The sequence below is a fragment of the Somniosus microcephalus genome, chromosome 5 (assembly GCF_052327205.1).
Source record: "Somniosus microcephalus isolate GS21.2 chromosome 5, FLI_Smic_1.0, whole genome shotgun sequence".
Taxonomy (NCBI): domain Eukaryota; kingdom Metazoa; phylum Chordata; class Chondrichthyes; order Squaliformes; family Somniosidae; genus Somniosus; species Somniosus microcephalus.
In genome coordinates, this window is record NC_140991.1 from 283,019,656 (window position 1) to 283,042,182 (window position 22,527).

At 44.8% G+C, this 22,527-nt stretch overlaps 1 protein-coding gene across 1 annotated transcript in view; it reads right to left on the reverse strand.

Moving 5' to 3' along the window:
• LOC147117770 (collagen alpha-6(VI) chain-like) overlaps positions 1–22,527 on the reverse strand; it is a 207,914-nt gene that overhangs the window by 85,786 nt on the left and 99,601 nt on the right. Inside the window, exons 13-16 of the mRNA XM_085989030.1 lie at positions 21,079–21,157; positions 13,144–13,289; positions 11,392–11,484; positions 8,719–8,772 (exon numbers count right to left, since the gene is read on the reverse strand). Of these exons, the coding sequence (XP_085845156.1) occupies positions 8,719–8,772; positions 11,392–11,484; positions 13,144–13,289; positions 21,079–21,157 (372 nt within the window). The remainder of the gene's footprint in view (positions 1–8,718; positions 8,773–11,391; positions 11,485–13,143; positions 13,290–21,078; positions 21,158–22,527) is intronic.

The window sequence follows — 22,527 nt, forward strand, 5'->3', positions numbered from 1 at the left end:
TCATGGGGCACTGGCACCAGTACTGGGGAAAGAGGGAGCTGTTCCATTGGGATGGTCTCCATTTAAATGGGGCTGGGACAAGTGTCCTGGCGAATCTAATAACTAGGGCGGTAGATAGGGCTTTAAACTAATGAAGGGGGGGGGTGGGAGGATTCAGGAAAGGGTAAATTCAAAAGAAGCAAGAGAAATTACAAGGCTATAGAGCAGAGTAGTGATTTGGATAAAAATAAGCAGAGTGGGTCAGAAAGGGACAGAGAGCTTAACAAAGGATATAGGGCATTAGTGGCCATGGTAACATCAGGGGAAAAGAGAAAAAAGTTAAAGCTATATCTGAATACGTGAATACACATTCCCTTAAGGAATAAAAACCCCATGGGAAAAGCGGTCCAACCGTGGCTAACAACAGATGTTAAAGATAGTATTAGATTAAAGGAAAAGGCCAAAAACAGTAGTAAGCCTGAGGGTTGAGAGGATGTTAGAATTCAACAAAGGAGGACCAAGAAATTGATAAAGAAAGAGAAAATAGAAAATAGAATGACAGTAAACTAGCAAGAGACATAAAAACAGATTGCAAAAGCTTCTAAAGGTATGTAAAAAAGGAGAGATTAGTGAAAGTAAATTTAGGTCCCTTACAGGCAAAGACAGGAGAAATTATAGTGGGAAATAAGAAAATGGCAGAGACATTATACAAATATTTTGGGGTCGATTTTCCTGGAGCCGTCAGGTGGGGTTTCAGGCATGTGGGGGGGGGGAAATCCCGAATTCGGGGGTCCCGACACCATCCCGCCCAAAACCCGCCTCCACGTAAGTTTCAGAGGAGGCGGGTATCCGCCCCGCACTGGGACCCGCCGACCCGAGGCAGGAAGGGATTAGTGCCAATTAACTACCTGTTAACAGGTAGTTTTTAGCCTAATCCCTATTTTGAGGGGTGTCGTGTGGGATTCCCGATGGCTCCAAACCACGCCAGGTTAGAGCAGGTGGGCCATCGGGTTGAAGGACTTGGAGGGGTCGCAATGTCGGTGTTCAGTTGAGTGATGGGTGCATGAGTGCAAAGGTAAGTGTGTTTGGTGTGTCTAAAGTGTGCAAAGAAGTTTAAATTACCTGTACTTACCTTAACAGCCTTTCTTCCTCTAGGTGTCGGGAGTCCATCACTCAGCTGGCACTGGAAGCAAAATGGCTGCGAGCTATCGAAAGTGACAGCCTTCAGCTTTCATTGCCGGTGTGAGTTCTAACTGAGTCTGTGTAGAAGGACTCAGGTTAGAAGTCAGACTGTCAGTGTTTGACAGCTTCAATCAGCTGTGAAACACTGATATTTCATCTGTCAAGACCTCTTGACACATGAAATTTCAATCTGTGACATCACCTGTTGCTGGGTGGCCCTTAATTGGCCTGCTGAGCCCGCTGGGCGGGCTCAACAAGGTCAATCAAGGGAAAATTGCATGGATTGGCCGAACGTCGATGTAGGCAGGACTAAAACCCGAAAGTTGTAGTCCCGCTCCTTCCCGACAACTTAATGAAAATCGACCCCTTTGTATCTGTCTTCACGGTAGAAGGCACAAAAAACATTTTGTTAATAGCGAGGAACCAAGGGTCTAGTGAGAATGAGGAACTTAAAGAAGTTAGTATTAGTAAAGAAATAATACTGGAGAAATTAATGGGACTAAAAGCAGACAAATCCCTTGGACCTGATGGCTTACATTCTAGGGTTTTAAAAGAGGTGGCTACAGAGATAGTGGATGCATTGGTTGTGACCTTCCAGAATTCCCTAGATTCTAGAACAGTCCCCGTGAATTGGAAGGTAGCATATGTAACCCTGCTATTCAAGAAAGGAGGGAGAGAGAAAACAGGGAACTATAGACCAGTTAGCTTGACATCAGTAGTAGGGAAAATGCTAGAATTGACTATTACGGACATGATAACAGGGCACTTAGAAAGATTTTTGAGGTTGTAACTAATAGGGTGGATAAGGGGGAACCAGTGGATTTAGTGTATTTGGATTTTCAAAAAACCTTTAATAAGGTGACACACAAGAGGTTATTACACAAAATTAGGGTTCATGGGATTGGGGTAATATATTAGCATGGATTGAGGATTGGTTAACAGAGAGAAATCAGAGAGTTTTTCCTGTCTCTGACTGTAAGGAACCCAAATTTACTTTTGCTAGACTCTCCCTTTTTACATACCTGTAGAAGCTTTTGCAATCTGTTTTTATGTCTCTTGCTAGTTTACTCTCATTTTCCGGTTGGCAAGGATCCGTGCTTGGGCCTCAGCTATTTACAATCTATATCAATGACTTAGTGACCTAGTGTAATGTAAGTTTGCTGACGATACAAAGTTAGGTGGGACAGTAAGCTGTGAGGAGGACACAAAGAGGCTGCAAACAGATTTAGACAGGTTAAGTGAGTGAGCAAGAAGGTGACAGCTGGAATATAATGTGGAGAAATGTGAAGTTACCCACTTTGGTAGGAAAAATAGAAAAGCAGAATCTTTTTTAAAAGGTGAGAGACTGGGAAATGTTGGTATTCAGAGGGTATATGCTGGGAGAATGTTTCCCCTGGCTGGGGAGTCTAGAACCAGGGGGTCACAGTCTCAGAATAAGGGGTCGGCCATTTAGGACTGAGATGAGGAGAAATTTCTTCACTCAGAGGGTGGTGAATCTTTGGAATTCTCTACCACAGAGGGCTGTGGAGGCTCAGTCGTTGAGTATATTCAAGACAGAGATCGATCGATTTTTGGATACTAAAGGAATCAAGGGATATGGGAATAGTGCGGGAAGGTGTAGTTGAGGTCGAAGATCAGCCATAATCTTATTGAATGGCAGAGCAGGCTCGAAGGGTCAAGTGGCCTATTCCTGCTCCTATTTCTGATGTTCTTATTTTGCCCTAATAATACTAAAGTTGAGGGACTTCAGCAATGATTCCTCTAAGCCACGCACGTGAGCACGTGAGCAGTAATCGGCAAGGTACCGGTAAGGCTGCTCACAAGCTGTTCCCTCTAAGATACCATGCAGCAAATTTAAAGGTACCACGCGCAAAAAAAAATTTAGAGGGAACATTGGACTTCAGTTATGTGGAGAGGCTAGAGAAGCTGGGATTGTTCTCCTTAGAGCAGAGACGGTCAAGGGGAGATTTAATACAGGTATTCAAAATTCTGAGGATTTCAGTTGTTTTGGATGTATTGTGGTCATACAAGTAAAGAGCATTATTGCTGGCAATAGCACATTCCCTTTGGTGAGTCATGACTGACAACCTCACTCAGGTCTCATGGACAGTGAGGTTTGCTGTACTCTGCTGTAACAGGGAGGGCCATTTTCAACTTCCTGGGCAGTAATCTGGCCTGCCCCTTGTACAACCCCATCTGATTTTCATCCCACAACAGGTGAAGGTGAAAATTGTTAAGTCTGTGTGTATATTGAGAATTACTACACAGACCACAAGAGTAAAATTTAACAGGTCTTTACTGGTTGAAGGTCAGGGCGGAACTGCCCAAAAAATCATTACACAGCACTTATATACCGGTGTGGTCACCGCCGGTATTACAGTATACAGCAGCCAAGATAAAGTAGTGCAACTCTTAAAATAGTTCTCTTAAAGGTGGAACGGTTACTAAAATAGTTCTCTTAAAGGTAGAACGGTTACATACACTACAATCCTCCCTTTTTAGCTTAACAGTATATATATTCCCCATTAAACATAACATCATAACATATATATACAACTTCATGTCAAACAGTTCACAGATTTAGTCTCTGCGGAGGCGCCTCCTGCGCTTCCTGACTCGGTCCGGATAACGCCTCGGTGGTGTAGTAGTTCTCGGTGGTGTAGTAGTTTTCGGTGGTGTAGTAGGTTCTTTTGGCAAGGTCGATTTGGCTTGAATGCCAGTGTCGGGTTCATCTGGTTGCAGTATCACCGGATCGGAGGTAGGTACTATGGGTATCTCTGCTTCATCATTAGGCATATAAAGTTGTGGTGTAGGTTGTCCCTTTTCGGATGACTCTATGATCTGGTCAGCATGGCACCTTTCAGGGATCTCTGGTTCTCGTTGCTGGGGTGACTCATCTAATGGTCCTTCACTGGACTTAACAGCTTGAACTTTCGTAACTTCAGAACCAGCATTGTTGACTTCTAAAGGCTAGAGTACCTTGGGAAGTTTTTCTGCTTCCAGACTGAATTGGCTCAGTTCAGAGGGACCACCTGTGTGACCTGGTAGGGTGATAATGGTTCAGATGAGTCATCATCTTCTGCTTCTTCTCTATTGTCTTCTATTTCCTCCATCACTTCAGCTTTTGCCTCTGCCACCAATCCCCTGAGTGGCTTAGTACTGCTGACACTGCTCACAAAAGGGTGTTCTTTCTTCTTAGCTTTCAACTGATCGATGAATTTGACATATTCCCTTTCTTGCTCAGCTTTGATTCGTTTGGCCTCATCGCGCAGACAGTTTGTGTGTTCCTGCTCCATTTTCTCAATCAGCTGCTTCTGCTGTCTTTCCAGATTCTCCCACTCTGTGTCAAAGAACTTTTTCTTTGCATTCATCTCTTGCTCAAAACAGCAAATCATTTGTTCTAATTGCTGTTGTAGTTTGAAATTGAGTTGAGTTCAAGCCCGGTGTTCCTCAGAAATGTGCATGTCTGTAGACTGGACAGACGCAGAATTCTCTGTCAAACTTCGAGTAGGCTTGCTCTCCACTGGAGCTTTATCCAAAGGGGGCTTCAGGAACTTGCGTTCAATTCCCTGTTCCAACTGAAGCAAAGCAACAGCCAGGTAACGCACCACAGAGTTTACATGTTGTGGAGTACTAGCACTGGTAGACACAGAACTTCTCGTTTCAGTCTTGGGTTCCAAAGGCCTGTCTTTAGAGTTATATCTATTGTTCATGCCATCAAGTTCCTTGGCCTCCTCCACTTCAATTTTAACAGTTCCGTTTTCCTTCACATCATTTTCCAGTAATTGAATACCATTTTGTGTAGGACGTGCTTCACTCAATAATTCATACTGTCCAGTTTCCAGCGCTGTTTGCCAGGTTCGATCTTCAATGTCCAGCAGCAGATCCTTCAATCGCATTTCAAGCTGCTTCTCAGCAGATAATAGGGACATGTCATGTGTGCTGTGAGCACCTTTTAAGGTACTATGTTGTTGTTGTTCAGTGGAATTCTGTTCTGATACTTTGTCATTTATGCACTCCTTCGTTTTTCCATCATTAGTCTGCAAGTCCATTTTAGACTTGTCTTTTGCACATGGGCTGGTCCTACCATCATCAGTTCCAGAGTCTGAGCTGATTGTCTTCACCGAGTTCTCACTCTCTGCTTTGTCACTGTCACTGCTGCATATGCCCTCATCCAATATTCTGGACAATCGTTCAGGTTTGACATCTTTTCTTTTTCCGGAATCTACCGTCATTGCTTTTAGGGGGTGCCAGTCCATATTTATTTTCCTGATCCACTCCCGTCCCAGAAGTGGTGGACCTCCCTCAGGTAGTACGTATAAGTCCATTCCTTGGTGTTCTTTGCCCTTGTGTCTCACCTTGACTTTTATCTTTCCGATGGGGTATACTCTTTGCCCCGTGTATGTCTGCAATACTATCTCCGTATCCCGTAGGGGAATATGTGTGAATAACTTTTTGTAATCTTGCTTATTCATGACCGTCAACGCCGATCCGGTGTCCAATTCCATCTTCACGTGGACTCCTGCTATTTGCAGTGTGGCCCAGATAGTTTGTCGGTCAGCTTCCTTACTCACATTGTGAATTCTCAGACTACCCAGTTCCTGGCTGTTGGAGTCTGAATCCGAATTCTGTTCATCCGAACTCTTCTCAGCCATCTTATGTACCTTTCTGCACTTTTCCTGCAGTGACTTTTTGTTGCTGGTCTTCTTTCCTGACCGGCATACTTTAGCTATGTGGCCAAGCTTGCCACATTTTCTACATTCCTGGTTTTTAAACCAGCATTGGTTCTGATCGTGTGTTGTCTGCCCACAGCGATAACATTTCGTTGTACCCGAAGCCATTTGATCTACGCTGAGTACCGCTGCCTTCAGCTGCATTTCCGCAGTGCCTCTCGCTGCGGCTTCGTGCGATGCTGCAATAGAGACAGCCCTATCCAGTGTAAGATCATTCTCTTCAAGCAGCCGCTTTTGTGTTCCTTCTTTCGACAATCCGCACACGAATTTGTCTCTCAGTGCCTCTGTCAGACTTTCTCCAAACTGACAGTATTTCGCTAGCTTATGCAGTTCAATTAAGTACTCCGCGTTGCTTTCCTCTTTCAGTTGCGTTCTCGCATAAAATTTAAACCGTTCCGCTAACATCAGCGGTGTAGGGTTCAAATGATCCTTCAGGACAGCAACAATATTAGCGAAAGTCTGATCCGCCGGTTTAGCTGGTGATAGAAGATGCTTCAATAGCCCGTATGTCTTCGCACCCATTGAGTTTAGTAAGGTTAATGCTTTATCTTCATTTGATATTTTATTTGCCTTACAATATATCTCTATGCGTTCTACATACGTGGCCCAATCTTCAACATCGGGATCGAAATCGTTGATGTTACCACGCTTAGGCATCCTCGCGATCTTCTTGAGCAACAAAAGAATTTTTTTTTTTTTTCTTTTACAAAATGGCGGTTTCCCGCACTTGTCTTCTTCCCCGCCTTTTTTAAAATGGCGGTTTCCCGCACTTGTCTTCGTCCCCGCCTTTTTAAAATGACGGTTTCCCGCTCTTGCCTTTCACCCCCGCTGGCTGTCTCTTGTCACTCCCGCTCGCTCGGTCTCGGTCTCCCTCGCTCGCTCGGTCTCCCTCGCTCGCACGGTCTCCCTCGCTCGCTCGGTCTCGTTCTCCCTCGCTCGCTCGGTCTCGTTCTCCCTCGCTCGGTCTCCCTCGCTCGCTCGGTCTCTTCTCTCTCCCGCTCGCTCGGTCTCGCTCGCTCGCTCGGTCTCGTTCTCCCTCGCTCACTCGGTCTCGTTCTCTCTCTCGCTCGCTCGGTCTCGCTCGCTCGCTCGGGCTCTGTCTCTCCCGCTCGCTCGGGCTCTGTCTCTCCCGCTGGCCGTATTGCTGCGTTCGCCCTCCCCAGCGGTTTTTTAATTCGTGGCTCCCAGCCCCTCTTGCAGTCCGGTCCTTTCCCCCCGGCTGCGGCTGAGTTCTCCGCGGTTTTTTTTTTTGTTTTTGTTTTTTATTTTCTCCCGCGCAAGCGGTTCTCGGTCGCTGCGCCTCGCGGCCTCGGTAGCTGCCCGGCCTTTTTCACCGGTCGCGGTCGAGCTTGCTCTCGACGCTGTTGCGTCTCCCAGCCTGCTTGCAGCCCGGTCTCTCACACCGGCTGCGTTTGCATTCGCTGCGGTCTCTCACACCGGCTGCGTTTGCATTCACCGTGGCTTCCGTGCCTTACGCTGCCCCAGTCTCAGCGCCTCTGGCCCCGACTTCTGTCCGGCTCTTTTCCCCGGCTGTGGTCGAGTTCTCCGCCCTTATATCCTCCGTTTTTTTTTATTTTCTCCCCTACTCACAGTCAACGTGGCCGACTTGCTGCTCGTCGCTGATCGGCTTACCCACCACCATGATAGAAGGGATGATCACTGCCTGTTGCTGATGGAAGGCTTCGTGTTAGAATTCTTCCGTTGCTCTGCAGACCCGAGTCTTTTCTCAGCAGAATGATGAGGGCGGATGCCTCTTCTCGACGCCCGTTAAACTGCCTTGGATGTATCTCTGCCGCAGGGTAAGATCGTAATCGTCGCCACTGTTAAGTCTGTGTGTTATATTGAGAATTACTACACAGACCACAAGAGTAAAATTTAACAGGTCTTTACTGGTTGAAGGTCAGGGCGGAACTGCCCAAAAAATCATTACACAGCACTTATATACCGGTGTGGTCACCGCCGGTATTACAGTATACAGCAGCCAAGATAAAGTAGTGCAACTCTTAAAATAGTTCTCTTAAAGGTGGAACGGTTACTAAAATAGTTCTCTTAAAGGTAGAACGGTTACATACACTACAAAAATTACCCCCAAAAGTGTCTCATCCCCTAGAAACGTAGCAACAGAAGTAGGCCATTCAGCCCCTCGAACCTGTTCCGCCATATGATTAGATCATGGCTGATCTACATCTTAACTCCATCTACCCGCCTTGATTCCGTAGCCCTTGCTACCTGTACCTAACAAAAATCTATCAATCTCAGTTTTGACATTTTCAATTGACCTAGCCTCAACAGCTTTTTGGGAGAGAGAGTTTTGGATTTCCACTACCTTTTGTGTGAAGAAGTGCTTCCTGATACCACCCCTGAATGGCCTAGCTCTAATTTTCAGGTTATGCCCCTTGTTTCTGGACTCCCCACCACAGAATATACCCTATCGAATCCTTTAATCATTTTAAACACTTCACCTAGATCACCCCTTAATCTTTTATACTCAAGAATCTGAAATGCACCCTCTACTGCTCCAGTGTGAGGTTCTCTTCCCCCATCACCCCACCCCACCCCACACCTTTCCCCCCCACGCCCCCCCCCCCACATGTCTCCTTCTCGTGTAGGACTTCCCGATTTGTACCAAATTGTCGGCAACCTCAAGTCGGTTCGGAATGGTGGTGATCGGTGTCATTTCTGAGCCCATGCACTTATTTTGTCCAGATCCCAATATTTTCCATCAACAATGTTTCCATTTTTGCTTAAACAAGTTTTTAGTTCTTTCTAGTTTCTGTCCTAAACATCGTTCTTTTCAACAAACGTTTTCAGCTCATCATCTTACCATGCTTCCATCTGCTCCTGTGTAGCCTAGGGTTCCCTTTGAGCCTTCACTCCCCTGAAATAACATCAATGGTATAAGTAGTCATCACCGAGCATAAATTAGGTGAGGAAGTTTTCATCTTTAGCTCCATTAATGTTACAGTTGGTATGTGAACTGGCTGGCATGATCGTGAGCCCCAGAGGCCAGGTAGGACCTAGTTTCAATCCCTGGTCTGAAGAGTGTTAGCTGAGCTCCTGCTAAGCTGATAGAAGGAGCCCTACAATTGGCTTCAGCACCCCCCGGGTTAACAAAGTAAAGAAAGATAGCTAGGGTGCCCCTACCACCTCTCTATCCAGCAAAACCTTCCATAGTCGAATTGCCTTAAACACTCAGGAGCCACATTTCTGTTCCCCCTAGTGGCACACAACCAGGAGTGTGATGGATAGGCTGGAAATTCAGCTAGGAAGGACCCAGAGTCAGTGGATCCCAGTCGCTGCTGGTAGTTTCCATGGCGACCTTCTTGGGTTGGAGGCTCAGGTTGCCTTAAGCGCGGCTGCTGACATCAGAGGCGGCAGGGCCAGCGGGAAGGACACAATCTGCATTTTAAAAAATATTATTCTAATACTTTGAGCATCTATTAGGAAATAAAAGTATTTGCAGTGATTTTCTACAATTGCAATTTTTATGCATTTACATTCATCATTTTTTTAAAATTCAAAACAAATTGAGCTGTAGTATCAGTGGGAATGTTCTGACGGTCTCCTACTGTAACTCTGCTGGAAATCTGATGGACTCCCACTGTACCTTTGGCAGGAATATTCTATTGACTCGCTGTATCTCTGGTAGAAATGTTCTGATGGACTCCCTCTGTAACTCTGGTGGAAATGTTCTGATGAACCCACTGTAACTCTGGTGGGAATGTTCTGATGGACTCCCTCTGTAACTCTGGTGGAAATGTTCTGATGAACCCACTGTAACTCTGGTGGAAATGTTCTGATAAACCCGCTGTAACTCTGGTGGGAATGTTCTGATGGACTCCCTCTGTAACTCTGGTGGAAATGTTCTGATAAACCCGCTGTAACTCTGGTGGGAATGTTCTGATGGACTCCCTCTGTAACTCTGGTGGAAATGTTCTGATAAACCCGCTGTAACTCTGGTGGAAATGTTCTGATGGACTCCCTCTGTAACTCTGGTGGAAATGTTCTGATAAACCCGCTGTAACTCTGGTGGAAATGTTCTGATGGACTCCCTCTGTAACTCTGGTGGAAATGTTCTGATAAACCCGCTGTAACTCTGGTGGAAATGTTCTGATGGACTCCCTCTGTAACTCTGGTGGAAATGTTCTGATGAACCCACTGTAACTCTGGTGGGAATGTTCTGATGGACTCCCACTGTAACTCTGGTGGAAATGTTCTGATAAACCCGCTGTAACTCTGGTGGGAATGTTCTGATGGACTCCCTCTGTAACTCTGGTGGAAATGTTCTGATAAACCCGCCGTAACTCTGGTGGGAATGTTCTGATGGACTCCCTCTGTAACTCTGGTGGGAATGTTCTGATGGACTCCCTCTGTAACTCTGGTGGAAATGTTCTGATGAACCCGCTGTAACTCTGGTGGGAATCTGATTGTCTGCCGCTGTTACTCAGGGTTGGTGGGGGGGGTGGAGTTCCAGCTCCAACAGACTGTGCCAAAGTTTACAGCCTCTATAATGCGATGGGCCATTGTCATGTAAATAAAGGGACTTCTACCCTGACCCTATTAACTTTGGCTGGGTCAATACCAGAGGTTCCGAGTGGGTACCTCCTATTGCTGATACTGGGATGGGGCCTCCATTATTACCTCTGAAATATTTAAGAAAGCTTTTCTTGTTAATCTAGTGGCTCAGTGGATTTACCAGTGAGTGACTGTGCCCGGTTTGGCCTATGCTAAGTTAGCGGACCTCGGCTAGGCCGTAAGTAGGGGTTCTATAATTGGTCTCAAAACCCTGCATTATGCAAGGCAAAGGTCAGACAGGTTTCCAACGCTAACCAGCAACCAAGGTGGGAAGCCCATCTGCGTGGATGATGGGTGAAGTCACGATCGAGGTTAGCTCTGACGCTCCTTGTGGTAAAATGGTTCCTCAGCCCCGACTGTCAAGGCTCACACATGACCAATGGCCTCCTGGGTGAGGTGCCAGAAGATGGTCAAGACCCATGGAACCCTACACCAGCAAGGGGTCAACAAGGTCAACAGCTTCAGGGGAGGGCAGGAGAGAACATTGGTGAGAAAGAAAAATAATAACTTGGAAAAAACTGTCTCCAATTTTCTCCCACCCTTCTTCTTGGGTTGTGGCTGCCATTTATTGCCATCCCTAGTTGTCCTTGTACAACTGAATGACTTGCTAGGCCACTTCATAGGGCATCTACAAATCAACCACAATGGTGTGGGACTGGAGTCACATATAGGCCAGACCGGGTAAGGATGGCAGCTTTCCTTCCCCAAAGGACATTAGTGAACTAGCTGGGTTTTTATAACATCTGACAGTTTCATGGTCACTTTAATGATTTTTACTTCCAGAGTTTTTTTAAACTGAATTCAACTGGTGGGATTTGAATTCACATTTTTTGAATTACTAGTCCAGTAAAATAACCACAACACGACCGTAGCCATTCAATCAAACCATATTCCTATTAGTAATATCCATATTTTGCCTTACTTTAAATCCTGGCTCTCCTTGACGTCCGTATTTTCCTAGCTGTCCTACACACTTGCAAAATAAATTACAGCATTCTCTTTCTGCAATTGTGTCCTGCAACAAAATATGATTTAAAAAAAGTTTAACCATGATTTATCAGCATCTTTTGATTAACATATTTCTCTGTCTTTATTTTTGTATCTGTAGTGGGTGAGGAACAATTAACCTCATACAGCGCAACAGTGAGGGAATTGTGATCAAACTATAGCGTGCTCTTTAGACTAGACCTTCAATACCATGTCCAGTTCTGGTCCCCAAGAGACAAGGGGAGATAGTCAAGCATTGGTGGCAGAGCAGAGATGAACCTCAATGCTCATCCTCACTGTCAGGGTTCTGAGTAATGAGGGAAAGCTAGAGAGATTTGGGCTGGTCAGCCTTGAAAGGAGAGGGGAGGTGAAATTCGACTTGGATGGGGACGCAAAACAGGTGGTATTGCATTTTCTGCCCGTTATATGTCCAGTCCAAAATTCAGTTTCACTGACTTCAATGGAATTGAATATCGTGCGGGCGGGGCGTATAACTGGCATCCCGGCTCGAGTCGAATTTCAGCCCCGAGGCCCCCGTGAGGAGATCTTATACAGGTATGGAAAAGCTAAATCTGGAATGGTACTTTAAAGTAGCAGTTGGAATAGGTCAAAGGGATGCTGGCTCATACAGGTAAGAGGTAACTTTACAACAGCAGCTTGGATTTATATAGCACCTTTAACGTAATAAAACGCCCCAAGGTGCTTCACAGGAGCCTAATCAGGCAAAAAATTGACACCAAGACAAAGAAAGAGACATTAGCACAGCTGGCCAAATACTTAGTCAAGAGATAGGTTTTAAGAAGGGTCTTAAGGGAGGGGTGAGAGATGGAGAGGTGGAGAGGTTTAGGGAGGGAGTTGCAGAGCTTAGGGCCCAGACAACTGAAGGCATGGCTGCCAATGGTGAGGTGAAGGGAGTGGGGAATGGACCAGAGTCGATAGTTGGAGGAGTGCAGAGTTCTCAGAGGGTTGTAGGGCTGGAGACTGATGCCAGGAGGCTCTTCTTCATGCAGAGAGAGATCATCTTATGACATGGGCTTCCCAATAGAGTGAAGAAGGGAAAAACCCTGCCATCATTTAAGACAAATATTAGATGCAGTAATTGCAGGGGGTGTAGGGTTGTTCAGGATTAAAAATGAAGATGGGCCGAATGGACATCCTCATCCGTAATTACCTTGCAATTTTGTGCAATCATATAGCAATTATCGCAAACACTAAACTCAATATGCAGCCTAACTAGTTGGACAACACATAACAATTAGGTAAAAGGGATAGGAAGAAAAATCATCTCAAACAATTCAGAACACTTAATTAAAATAATTCAACAAATGAAACATTTTTACAGTATTTTTTTAAAAACATACCATGTCTTAGAAGATATAAACAACAATATATTAATGCTGTTATTTTTAAAGAGGAAACAAAGTCTCGCAGATATAAGCACTTAATTGTTAAATGTTAACTTAGCATGATCCACCAGACATTGAACTACTTACAGTATACATTTAGCTGTGTGGTTAATCAGTTATACTTCTCGGTAACTAGTTATACTTTCAGTTAACTAATTCCCTAATCACCCTTCAAAGCTGTAAATGAGGTCAATTTGGAAAAAGCAAATGACTAAATGAATGGATTGTTTTTTGAAGTAAAACTTTCTACTAATGCTCGGTTGCCTTTCAGAGTCACTTACAATCTCTTCGAGTAAAGTGTCTCCAATATCGCGCATTCCAATCGCCAATTGCTGTCTGTAGCCAAATCCTCTTCCGAACTCCAGTTCAGGAAGGTTGTCCGCACTTACTGTGTTTTCCAGAGCAACCATGATTAGTGCATTAATGCCTGTTTGGAACATTAAACATTGATTGTTCGCTGTTAAAGTATTTTGCAGCTGGTGTGAGTCCTTTCATTAATCAGCATGTTTCCCTCAGCGGTTTACCTGTTACCTGATTGCATGTTCACAACTGAACTATTGTTAGTGCTTCACTCATTTTCTTTTTGGGTTCCAGCAGTTGATAACTGTGTGATAGGAAGCAAACAGTCTGCACTTTCATAATTTTTATTCAGCCAAAACAATTTTGATAATTTCCTGTCAATTGCAGAAGTCACACGGCTATGATTTTCTACTGTTGGGGCTGGATTTTCATTAAGCTGTCGGGAAGGAGGCGGGACTACAACTTTCGGGTTTTAGTCCCGCCTCCATCGACGTCTGGCCAATCGACGCGATTTTCCCTTGATTGACCTTGTTGAGCCCGCCCAGCAGGCTCAGCAGGCCAATTAAGGGCCACCCAGCATCAGGTGATGTCACAAACTGAAATTTCATCTGTCAAGAGTTTTTGACAGATGAAATATCAATATTTCACAGCTGTTTGAAGCTGTCAAACACTGACAGTCTGACTTCTAACCTGAGTCCTTCTACGCAGACTCAATTAGAACTCACACCGGCACTCAAAGCTGCAGGCTGTCACTTTTGACAGATCGCAGCCATTCAGCTTTCAGTTCCGGCTGAGTGATGGACTCCCGACGCCTAGAGGAAGAAAGGCTGTTAAGGTAAGTACAGGTAAGTAAAACTTCTTTACACACTTTAGACACACCAAACACACTTACCTTTGCACTCATGCACCCATCACTCACCTGAACACTGACATCATGGCCCCTCCAAGTCCTTCAACCCAACGGCCCGCCTGCTCTAACCTGGCGTGGTTTGGAGCCATCGGGAATCCCACCCGACACCCCTCCAAATAGCGATTAGGCTAAAAACTGCCTGTTAACTACCTCTTAACAGGCAGTTAATTGGCACTAATCCCTTCCCGCCTCGGGGTGTCCCGGTGCGGGGCGGGTACCCACCTCTCTTAAAACTTACGTGGAGGCGGGTTTTGGGTGGGATGGTGTCGGGACCCCCGAATTCGGGATTTTTGCCCCCCGCATGCCTGAAAGCCCGCCTCACGGCACACTGAAAATCTGGCCTTTAGTGTGCACTGTCTACAAAGTTGCATTGTAGGATTGATTTGCCGAGCTTTGCCTATCCTTCAGCCTAGGCATTCTCTCGGCAGATTTTTCCTCTGTTCACTAGTGCCGAATGAATGATCTTTCTCGGCCTCTTTCCTGTGGTCCCCCTGTCACAGATGCCAGTCTTCAGGCAGTTCATTTTACTCCATATGCTATCTAGAAATGTCTTAGCGTACTGGACGCAGAAAAGGCTACAGGTCCCAACAACGTCCCGGCTGTAGTGCTGAAGACTTGCCCTCCAGAACTAGCTGCACCTCTAGCCAAGCTGTTCCAGTATAGCTACAACACTGGCATTTACCTGACAATGTGGAAAATTGCCACGGTATGACCGGTCCACATAAAGCAGGAGAAATCCAACCCGGCTAATTACTGTCCCATCAGCCTACTCTCAATCATCAGCAAAGTGATGGAAGGAGTCATCAACAGAGCAATCAAGTGGCACTTACTCACCAATAGCCTGCTCACGCACCAATAACCGGCTCACTGATGTTCAGTTTGGGTTCTGCGAAAACCATTCAGCTTTGATTACTACCAACCTTTTAAGTACTTCCTCTTTATCTATTTTTATCCAATCCAATATCGCTACTGCCTCCCCATTGGCAGCACCCTCTTCTCTATTGAAGAAAGATGCAAAGCACTCATTTAGTACCTCAGCCATGCCCTCTTCCTCCTTTTCGGTCCCTAATCGGCCCCAACCTTCATTTGACTACCCTTTCACTATTTATATGTTTAAATAATAAACTTTTGGGTTCCCTTTTATGTTAGCCACTAATCTATTCTCATACTCTCTCTTTGCCTCTCTTATTCCCTTTTTTAGATCTCCTCTGTACTGTCTGTATTTAGCTTGGTTCTCTACTGTATTATGAACCTCACATTTGTCATAAGCCTCCTTTTTCTGTTTCATTTTAATCTATCCAGGGAGCTCTAGCTTTCGATGCCCTTCCTTTCTCCCTCTTGGGTATGTGTCTACTCTGTACCAAAACCATCTCCTCTTTGAAGGCCTCCCATTGTTCAATTACTGTTTTGCCTACCAATTTTTGATTCCAATCCACCTGAGCCAGATCTTTCTTTAACACATTGAAAGTAGCCCTCCAGTTAAATATTTTTATGCTTGATTGCTCCTTGTCTTTTTTCATAATTATTCTAAACCTAATGATATTATGATCACTGTTCCCCAAATGCTCCCCCACTGAAACATGCTCCACTTGCCCCATTTCATTCCCCAGGACTAGATCCAGCACTGCTTCCTTCCACGTTGGGCTGTAATCACACTGATCAAGAAATTTCTGTTGTGCACGGTTCAGGATTTTCTCGCCATCATTGCACTTTACACTGTTACTATACCAGTTTATATTAGGATAATGGAAGTCCCCCTTTATCCCTACTCTATAGTTCTTGCATCTTTCTGTAATTTGCCTGCAAATCTGCTCCTCTATCTCCTTCCTACTATTTGGTGGCCTATATTATGCACCCAGTAGCGTAATAGCTCCTCTATTGTTCCTTGAATCTAACCAAATAGATTTGGTCTTTGACCCTCAACTAAATCATCCCTTTCTAGTGCTATAATAGTTTCTTTGATCATCACTGCCATTCCCCCCTTTTTTCCCTTCCCTCTCTTTCCTGAATACTTTGCAGCCAGGAATATTAAATTCCCAATCATCCCTTTCTTTGAGCCAGGTATCTGTTATTGCCATTATATCATAGTCCCATGTGGTGACTTGTGCCTGCAGCTCACCAACCTTATTTACCATGCTAAGTGCATTTACGCACTTGCACTCCAAACCCATTTAAGACTGCTTACATTTGCCCCGCATCTGATCCCTCCTATTTCTGAACTATTCTTTATTCTAATGCAATTTGTCTCTCCAAGTCATCTGTGCACTTTGTATCTCCTCTCCAATGCTTCATCAGGCAACCCTCCACCACAGCACCAATTAACCTCTCCGTGAAGGCATTGGTCCCAGCTCTGTTGAGGCGCAACCTATCCATCTTGAACGGCCCCAGAACTGGTCACAATACGCCAGGAATCTGAAGCCGTCCCTCCTGCACCATTTCTCCAACACATATTAACCTGTTTTATCCTACTATTCCTTTATTCATTAGCACATGGCACTGGGGGTAACCCAAAGATTACTACCTTTGAAGTCCGGCTTTTTAACTTCCTCCCTAACTCCTGAAACTTTGACTGCAGGATCACAACCCTTTTCCTTCCTATGTCATTGATTCCCACATGGACCATGGCAAACATTCAAAGACCGAACGGATGAACTACAGAATTTGTTCATCCCAGTTTGGCATAAAAATAAAACAAAAAAGGTGACTCAACCGTGGCTAACGAGGGAAATTAGGGATAGTATAAGATCCAAGGAGAGGACATATAAATTGGCCAGAAAAAGCAATAATCCGGAGCATTGGGAGCAGTTTAGGATTCAACAAAGGAGGACAAAGGGATTAATTAAGAAGGGGAAAATAGAATATGAGAGTAAGCTTGCAGGGAACATAAAAACTGACTGTAAAAGCTTTTATAGATATGTGAAGAGAAAAAGATTAGTGAAGTCAAGTGTAGGTCCCTTGCAGTCAGAATCAGGGAAATTTACAATGGGGAACAAAGAAATGGCAGACCAACTAAATACATATTTTGGTTCTGTCTTCACAAAGGAGGGCACAAATAACCTGCCAGAGATGCCGGGGAACATAGGGTCTGAAGAAAGGGTGGAACTGAAAGAAATCAGTATTTGGAGGGAAATGGTGTTAGGAAAATTGATGGGACTGAAGGCCGATAAATCCCCAGGGCCTGATAATCTACATCCTAGGGTAATTAAGGAAGTGGCCCTAGAAATAGTAGATGCATTGCTGGTCATCTTCCAGAACTCGATAGACTCTGGAACAGTACCCATGGATTGGAGGGTAGCTAATGTTACCCCACTATTCAAAAAAGGTGGTAGAGAAAAAGCGGGGAATTATAGACCGGTAAGCCTGACATCGGTAGTGGGGAAAATGCTAGAGTCCATTATTAAAAATGTAATAGCAGAGCACTTGGAAAGCAGTGACAGGATCGGACAAAGTCAACATGGATTTACAAAAGATAAATCATGCTTGACGACTCTACTGGAATTTTTTGAGGATGTAACTGGTAAAATAGATAAGGGAGAACCAGTGGATGTGGTGTATTTGGACTTTCAGAAGGCTTTCGATAAGGTCCCGCATAAGAGATTAGCATGCAAAATTAAGGCACATGGGATTGGGGGCAAGGTATTGACTTGGATAGAGAACTGGTTGGCGGACAGAAAGCAAAGAGTTGGAATAAACAGGTCGTTTTCCGAGTGGCAGGCAGTGACTAGTGGGGTACCGCAAGGATCGGTCCTACGACCCCAGCTGTTCACAATATATATTAATGATCTGGACGAGGGAATTGGATGTAATATCTCCAAATTTGCAGACGACACAAAGCTGGGTGGGAGGGTATGCTGTGAGGAGGATGTCATGAAACTCCAGTATGATTTGGACAGGTTGGGTGTCTGGGCAGAAACATGGCAAATGCACTATAATGTGGATAAATGTGAGGTTATCCACTTTGGTGGCAAAACCAGGAAGGCAGACTATTATTTGAATGGCAATAGATTGGGAGAAGGGGAAGTGCAAAGAGACCTGGGTGTCCTTGTGCACCAGTCGCTGAAGGTAAGCATGTAGGTGCAGCAGGCGGTTAAGAAGGCAAATGGTATGTTGGCCTTCGTAGCAAGAGGGTTCGAGTACAGGAACAAGGATGTGTTGCTGCAGTTGTACAGGGCCTTGGTGAGACCGCACCTTGAGTATTGTGTGCAGTTTTGGTTGCCTTACCTGAGGAAGGACGTTCTTGCCATGGAGGGAGTGCAGCGAAGATTCACCAGGCTGATACCTGGGATGGCAGGAATGACGTATGAGGAGAGATTGTGTCGATTGGGCTTATACTCACTGGAGTTTAGAAGATTGAGAGGGGATCTCATCGAAACCTATCAAATTCTGTCAGGCCTGGACAGACTAGATGCAGGAAGGATGTTTCCGATGGCCGGGGAGTCCAGAACCAGGGGTCATAGTCTAAGGATAAGGGGTAAGCCATTTAGGCCTGAAATGAGGAGGAATTTCTTCACCCAGAGAGTGGTGAACCTGTGGAATTCTCTGCCACAGAGGGCGGTGGAGGCCAGTTCATTAAATATATTCAAGAAGAAGTTGGATATATTTCTTAAGGCTAAAGGGATCAAGGGATATGGGGAGAAGGCAGGGACAGGGTACTTAATTTGGATGATCAGCCATGATCTCATTGAGTGGCGGAGCAGGCTCGAGGGGCCAAATGGCCTACTCCTGCTCCTATCTTCTATGTTTCTATGTTTCTATGACCATAATGTCTGACTGTTCCCCTTCCCCCCTCAAAATGTTCTCAGTGATGTGTTTTACCCTGGCACCAGGAAAGAAACACACCATGTGGGACTCACTTTAGCGGTTGCAGAAACGCCTGTCTGTCCCCCTGACTATTGAATCCCCTATAACCACTGCATTCCTTAATCTTAAAGACCTCGATCAGGTCACCTCTCAGCCTTCTCTTTTCTAGAGTAAAGGGCCCCAGCCTGTTCAGCCTTTACTGATAAGTACATCCTCTCAGTTCTTGAAAAAGGATCTGTATAACTGAATTGATCATTTTGGTTTGACATATTGTATGGAATTTAAAACTTTATCTATCTTAACAGAAGCCTGGGATTAGCACCATCAAGAGAGGAAATAACTCCTGTAATGAAATGTCAAATTATCTCCATCCAACAGGGAATAGTTAGTCTATTGAAATTAATAGAAAAGAAGAATCGAGCATAGTGTAAAACAGTCTGACGATTTGCTGTCAGCTCGTTTCGAGCTAATACTGACACTAATTTCTCCCCCATGCAGTTCAACATGAAGCGATTGGCAACTCAATAGCCATCTGCAAGTGAGCACCCCAGAAGGTCAAAGCATAGAACCGGCTTGCTGTAACTGCCAACATTGGCCCTCCTCCTTCCCCCAAACACTCGAATAGCCTAGTTCCTTTTTTTCTTCATGTTTATTTGAAGCTTAATATTGCAGAAATATAACTAACAATAAGTGTATATACGGCATTACACAAGTTACACAAAAGTACATTAAAGGTCCAGATTGAAACAAGTTACTTTTAGTGCACATACTACTGGATCATTATTGATAGCTGCATTGTACTTCAAAGAAACATTATGCCGTTTAAGAGAATTTTTATATGAGGGTGTTTCTCTGTGTGGTCAACACAGGACCTACAATCAATCACCTTCCATCTGGTAAAATTAATTGGATGGAATATCAACAACAAGTGTAACTGTCGACAATGAGACATGGGCTAAGTCCAATTCTTTTCACTTCCCAACCTCTCTCAACAACAACAACTTGCATTTATATAGCACCTTTAACATAGTAAAACATCCCAAGGTACTTCCCAGGAGTGTTATAAAACAAATTTTGACACCGAGCCACATAAGGAGATATTAGGACAGGTGGTCAAAGAGGGGGGTTTTAAGGAGTGTCTTAAAGGAGGAAAGAGAGGTAGAGAGGTGGAGAGGTTTAGGGAGGGAATTCCAGAGTTTAGGACCTAGGCAGCTGAAGGCACAGCCGCCAATGGTGGAGCGATGAAAATCGGGGATGCGCAAGAGGCCCAGATTTGGTGGAGCACAGAGATCTTGGCGGGGTTGTAGGGCTGGAGGAGATTACAGAGATAGGGAGGGGCAAAGCCATGGAGGGATTTGAAAACAAGGATCAGAATTTTATAATCAAGGTGTTGCCAGACCGGGAATTAATGTAGGTCAGCGAGCACAGGGGTGATGGGTGAACAGGACTTGGTGTGAGTTATGATACGAGCAGCAGTGTTTTAGATGAGCTCACCCTCTCTCCATATGCTTCTTCCCAATAACCTACACCATTACTACATGCACTAGTGAGATTTTTTTCTCACCCATTTTACACATCATATAGTCGCATGGTTATATTTGGGTTGACAGTATGGTGCAACATGACTTCGTTCTCTCCCACTCAGTAAGAAATCTATTTTTTATAGCCTCTTATCCTTCTTTAAAAAAAATTAACTTTTCTCCACATCCTGTGGCATGGGAGGAAGAGGAGGAATGTAGACAAAATTAAAGGAACCATAACACAAACATTCCAGAGGGCACAGTCCATCAAGAAACTCCTCCTTAAAACCTCAAGCACTTTATTATCACGGAAAGAATGGCACAGCTTGACGCAGGGATGAAATCTCCAAGTATTCAGAAAATTGCTCTGTTAAATTGTTGTCACGATAATGGGATTGACCACAAATGTTTACTATAGCTTTACTGCACTCGAATCTCTTTGTTCCAAATGCCCCAAAGGTTTCTGAAAATTGAGGGAAGATGCACCTCTGTTTATTACAATCTCTACACCAGAAATTAAAATCTGTTACAGATGTAGTTGTTGAAACCCAATAGAAAAATTAACTTTAAAAAAAAATCCCTGAATATTTCTCGTTAAATGCCACTGTTCAATGCCAACATTCAGTGCTAACAGTATCCCCCAATATCATCAAAACCGGATTACGGTTAAACCCCGAGCTAGTTACCATTAAGCCGGAGTCTTGCTGATGCTTCTTTGAGCCTATCCATGCTGTCATCTATTCCATTTGTAAACATCACTATCACCTGGAAAGAGAGAGTTTAAAAAGAACCATCAGATTGGAAAGTTTCAGTGCTTTCAATGGGGGCAGTTCTGTGATACCAGAGTGCTGTGGAATTCATTCCCTTTAAGTGCATTTACTTTGTGGTAGGTCTTCTTACAGCACCAGCAGTAACAGGCTGAGGAAAGCTCATTTCCAGCCGTTGGGAAGACCATGTTGCTTGCCTACATGGGTGGCCAAGTCACCTCAACCCATGACCAGAACATTGGCAGCTGGTTTACAGCTTCCCCAGATACAGTAAGCTGCTGTCAAAGTCAGGCTGCCATTGCCAACTCAGTACAAAGTAACTGCACAATAATACTGCTTTAGATATGCAACTTAAATAGATGCACAAGTATACATAAACTTAGGTGTATTCATTTAAAACACTGGCATATATTCTAAACACTGCTGGAAACACATTTTGTTAAATAAATATCTAAAAAAATCACACACAAGAAAAAGACAATTTTATTTGTTAAAATAGATCTGCCATCAAGGGCAGATGGGGAAATATGGGAAATTGGAAGATTTCCCGGGACCCCCCATGAATGGTTCCATAGTGCTGTATTATCGGTGATCACATTTTTCATGAGAATCCCGAAGAATGCTGTACCCTTTTGGGGGAACTGTTCCACTCCCAATAGTGCTCCTCACATACAGCCATCTCAGTATCTGAGGTTGGAACAACAAGAAGGTGAGGACATAGTGGCTGAAGGAGCATCCGCCTTGGTTAGATACAGGTAGAGGTGAATGAGAAGTAGGGCAAAAGATAGGAAGGAGAAAAACAAAAGTGGCAGTCAGAGAAATCAACGGTTTAAATCAAACGTGGCCACAGTAAATAATAATTCTAATAGGTCTAAGTGCGTTAAAAAACAAGCCTGAAGGCTTTGGGCTAGATTTTCAGTTGCTTGCGCCAGCAGTTAGCGCCTTAAGAGAAGTGATTTCCGGGCGCTATGCGTGTAGCGCCCGGGCGCAGCGCAGTTTGCGCCCCGCCCCAAATTAAGTTGCCCGTTAGCGCCGGCGCAAAGTTTAGCGCCCGCCCGGATGCGCGCGCGGAAAATGACGTCACATCCTCGTGCAACGCCCTTTGGCCGCCCCGATTGCAAACTTCAGTCGGACCGCCCCATTGTGCGGCGGGCGGCCGGAGCGTTTGGAAAAAGGAACGCAACACAACCAGCGCGGGCCCCGGGGGGCGCTAATTAAAGGGAACGTCCTCTCCAGTATAAAGGCCATCCATTATTTCAGAAAACAGTCTTGTGCAACGCATTTCTGGAGACACAACAAGGAGGATAGCTAACTGGTTTCAAGCAGCAAGAGCCAGGTATTTTTGGACTCAGGCAACAGCGCTGCAAG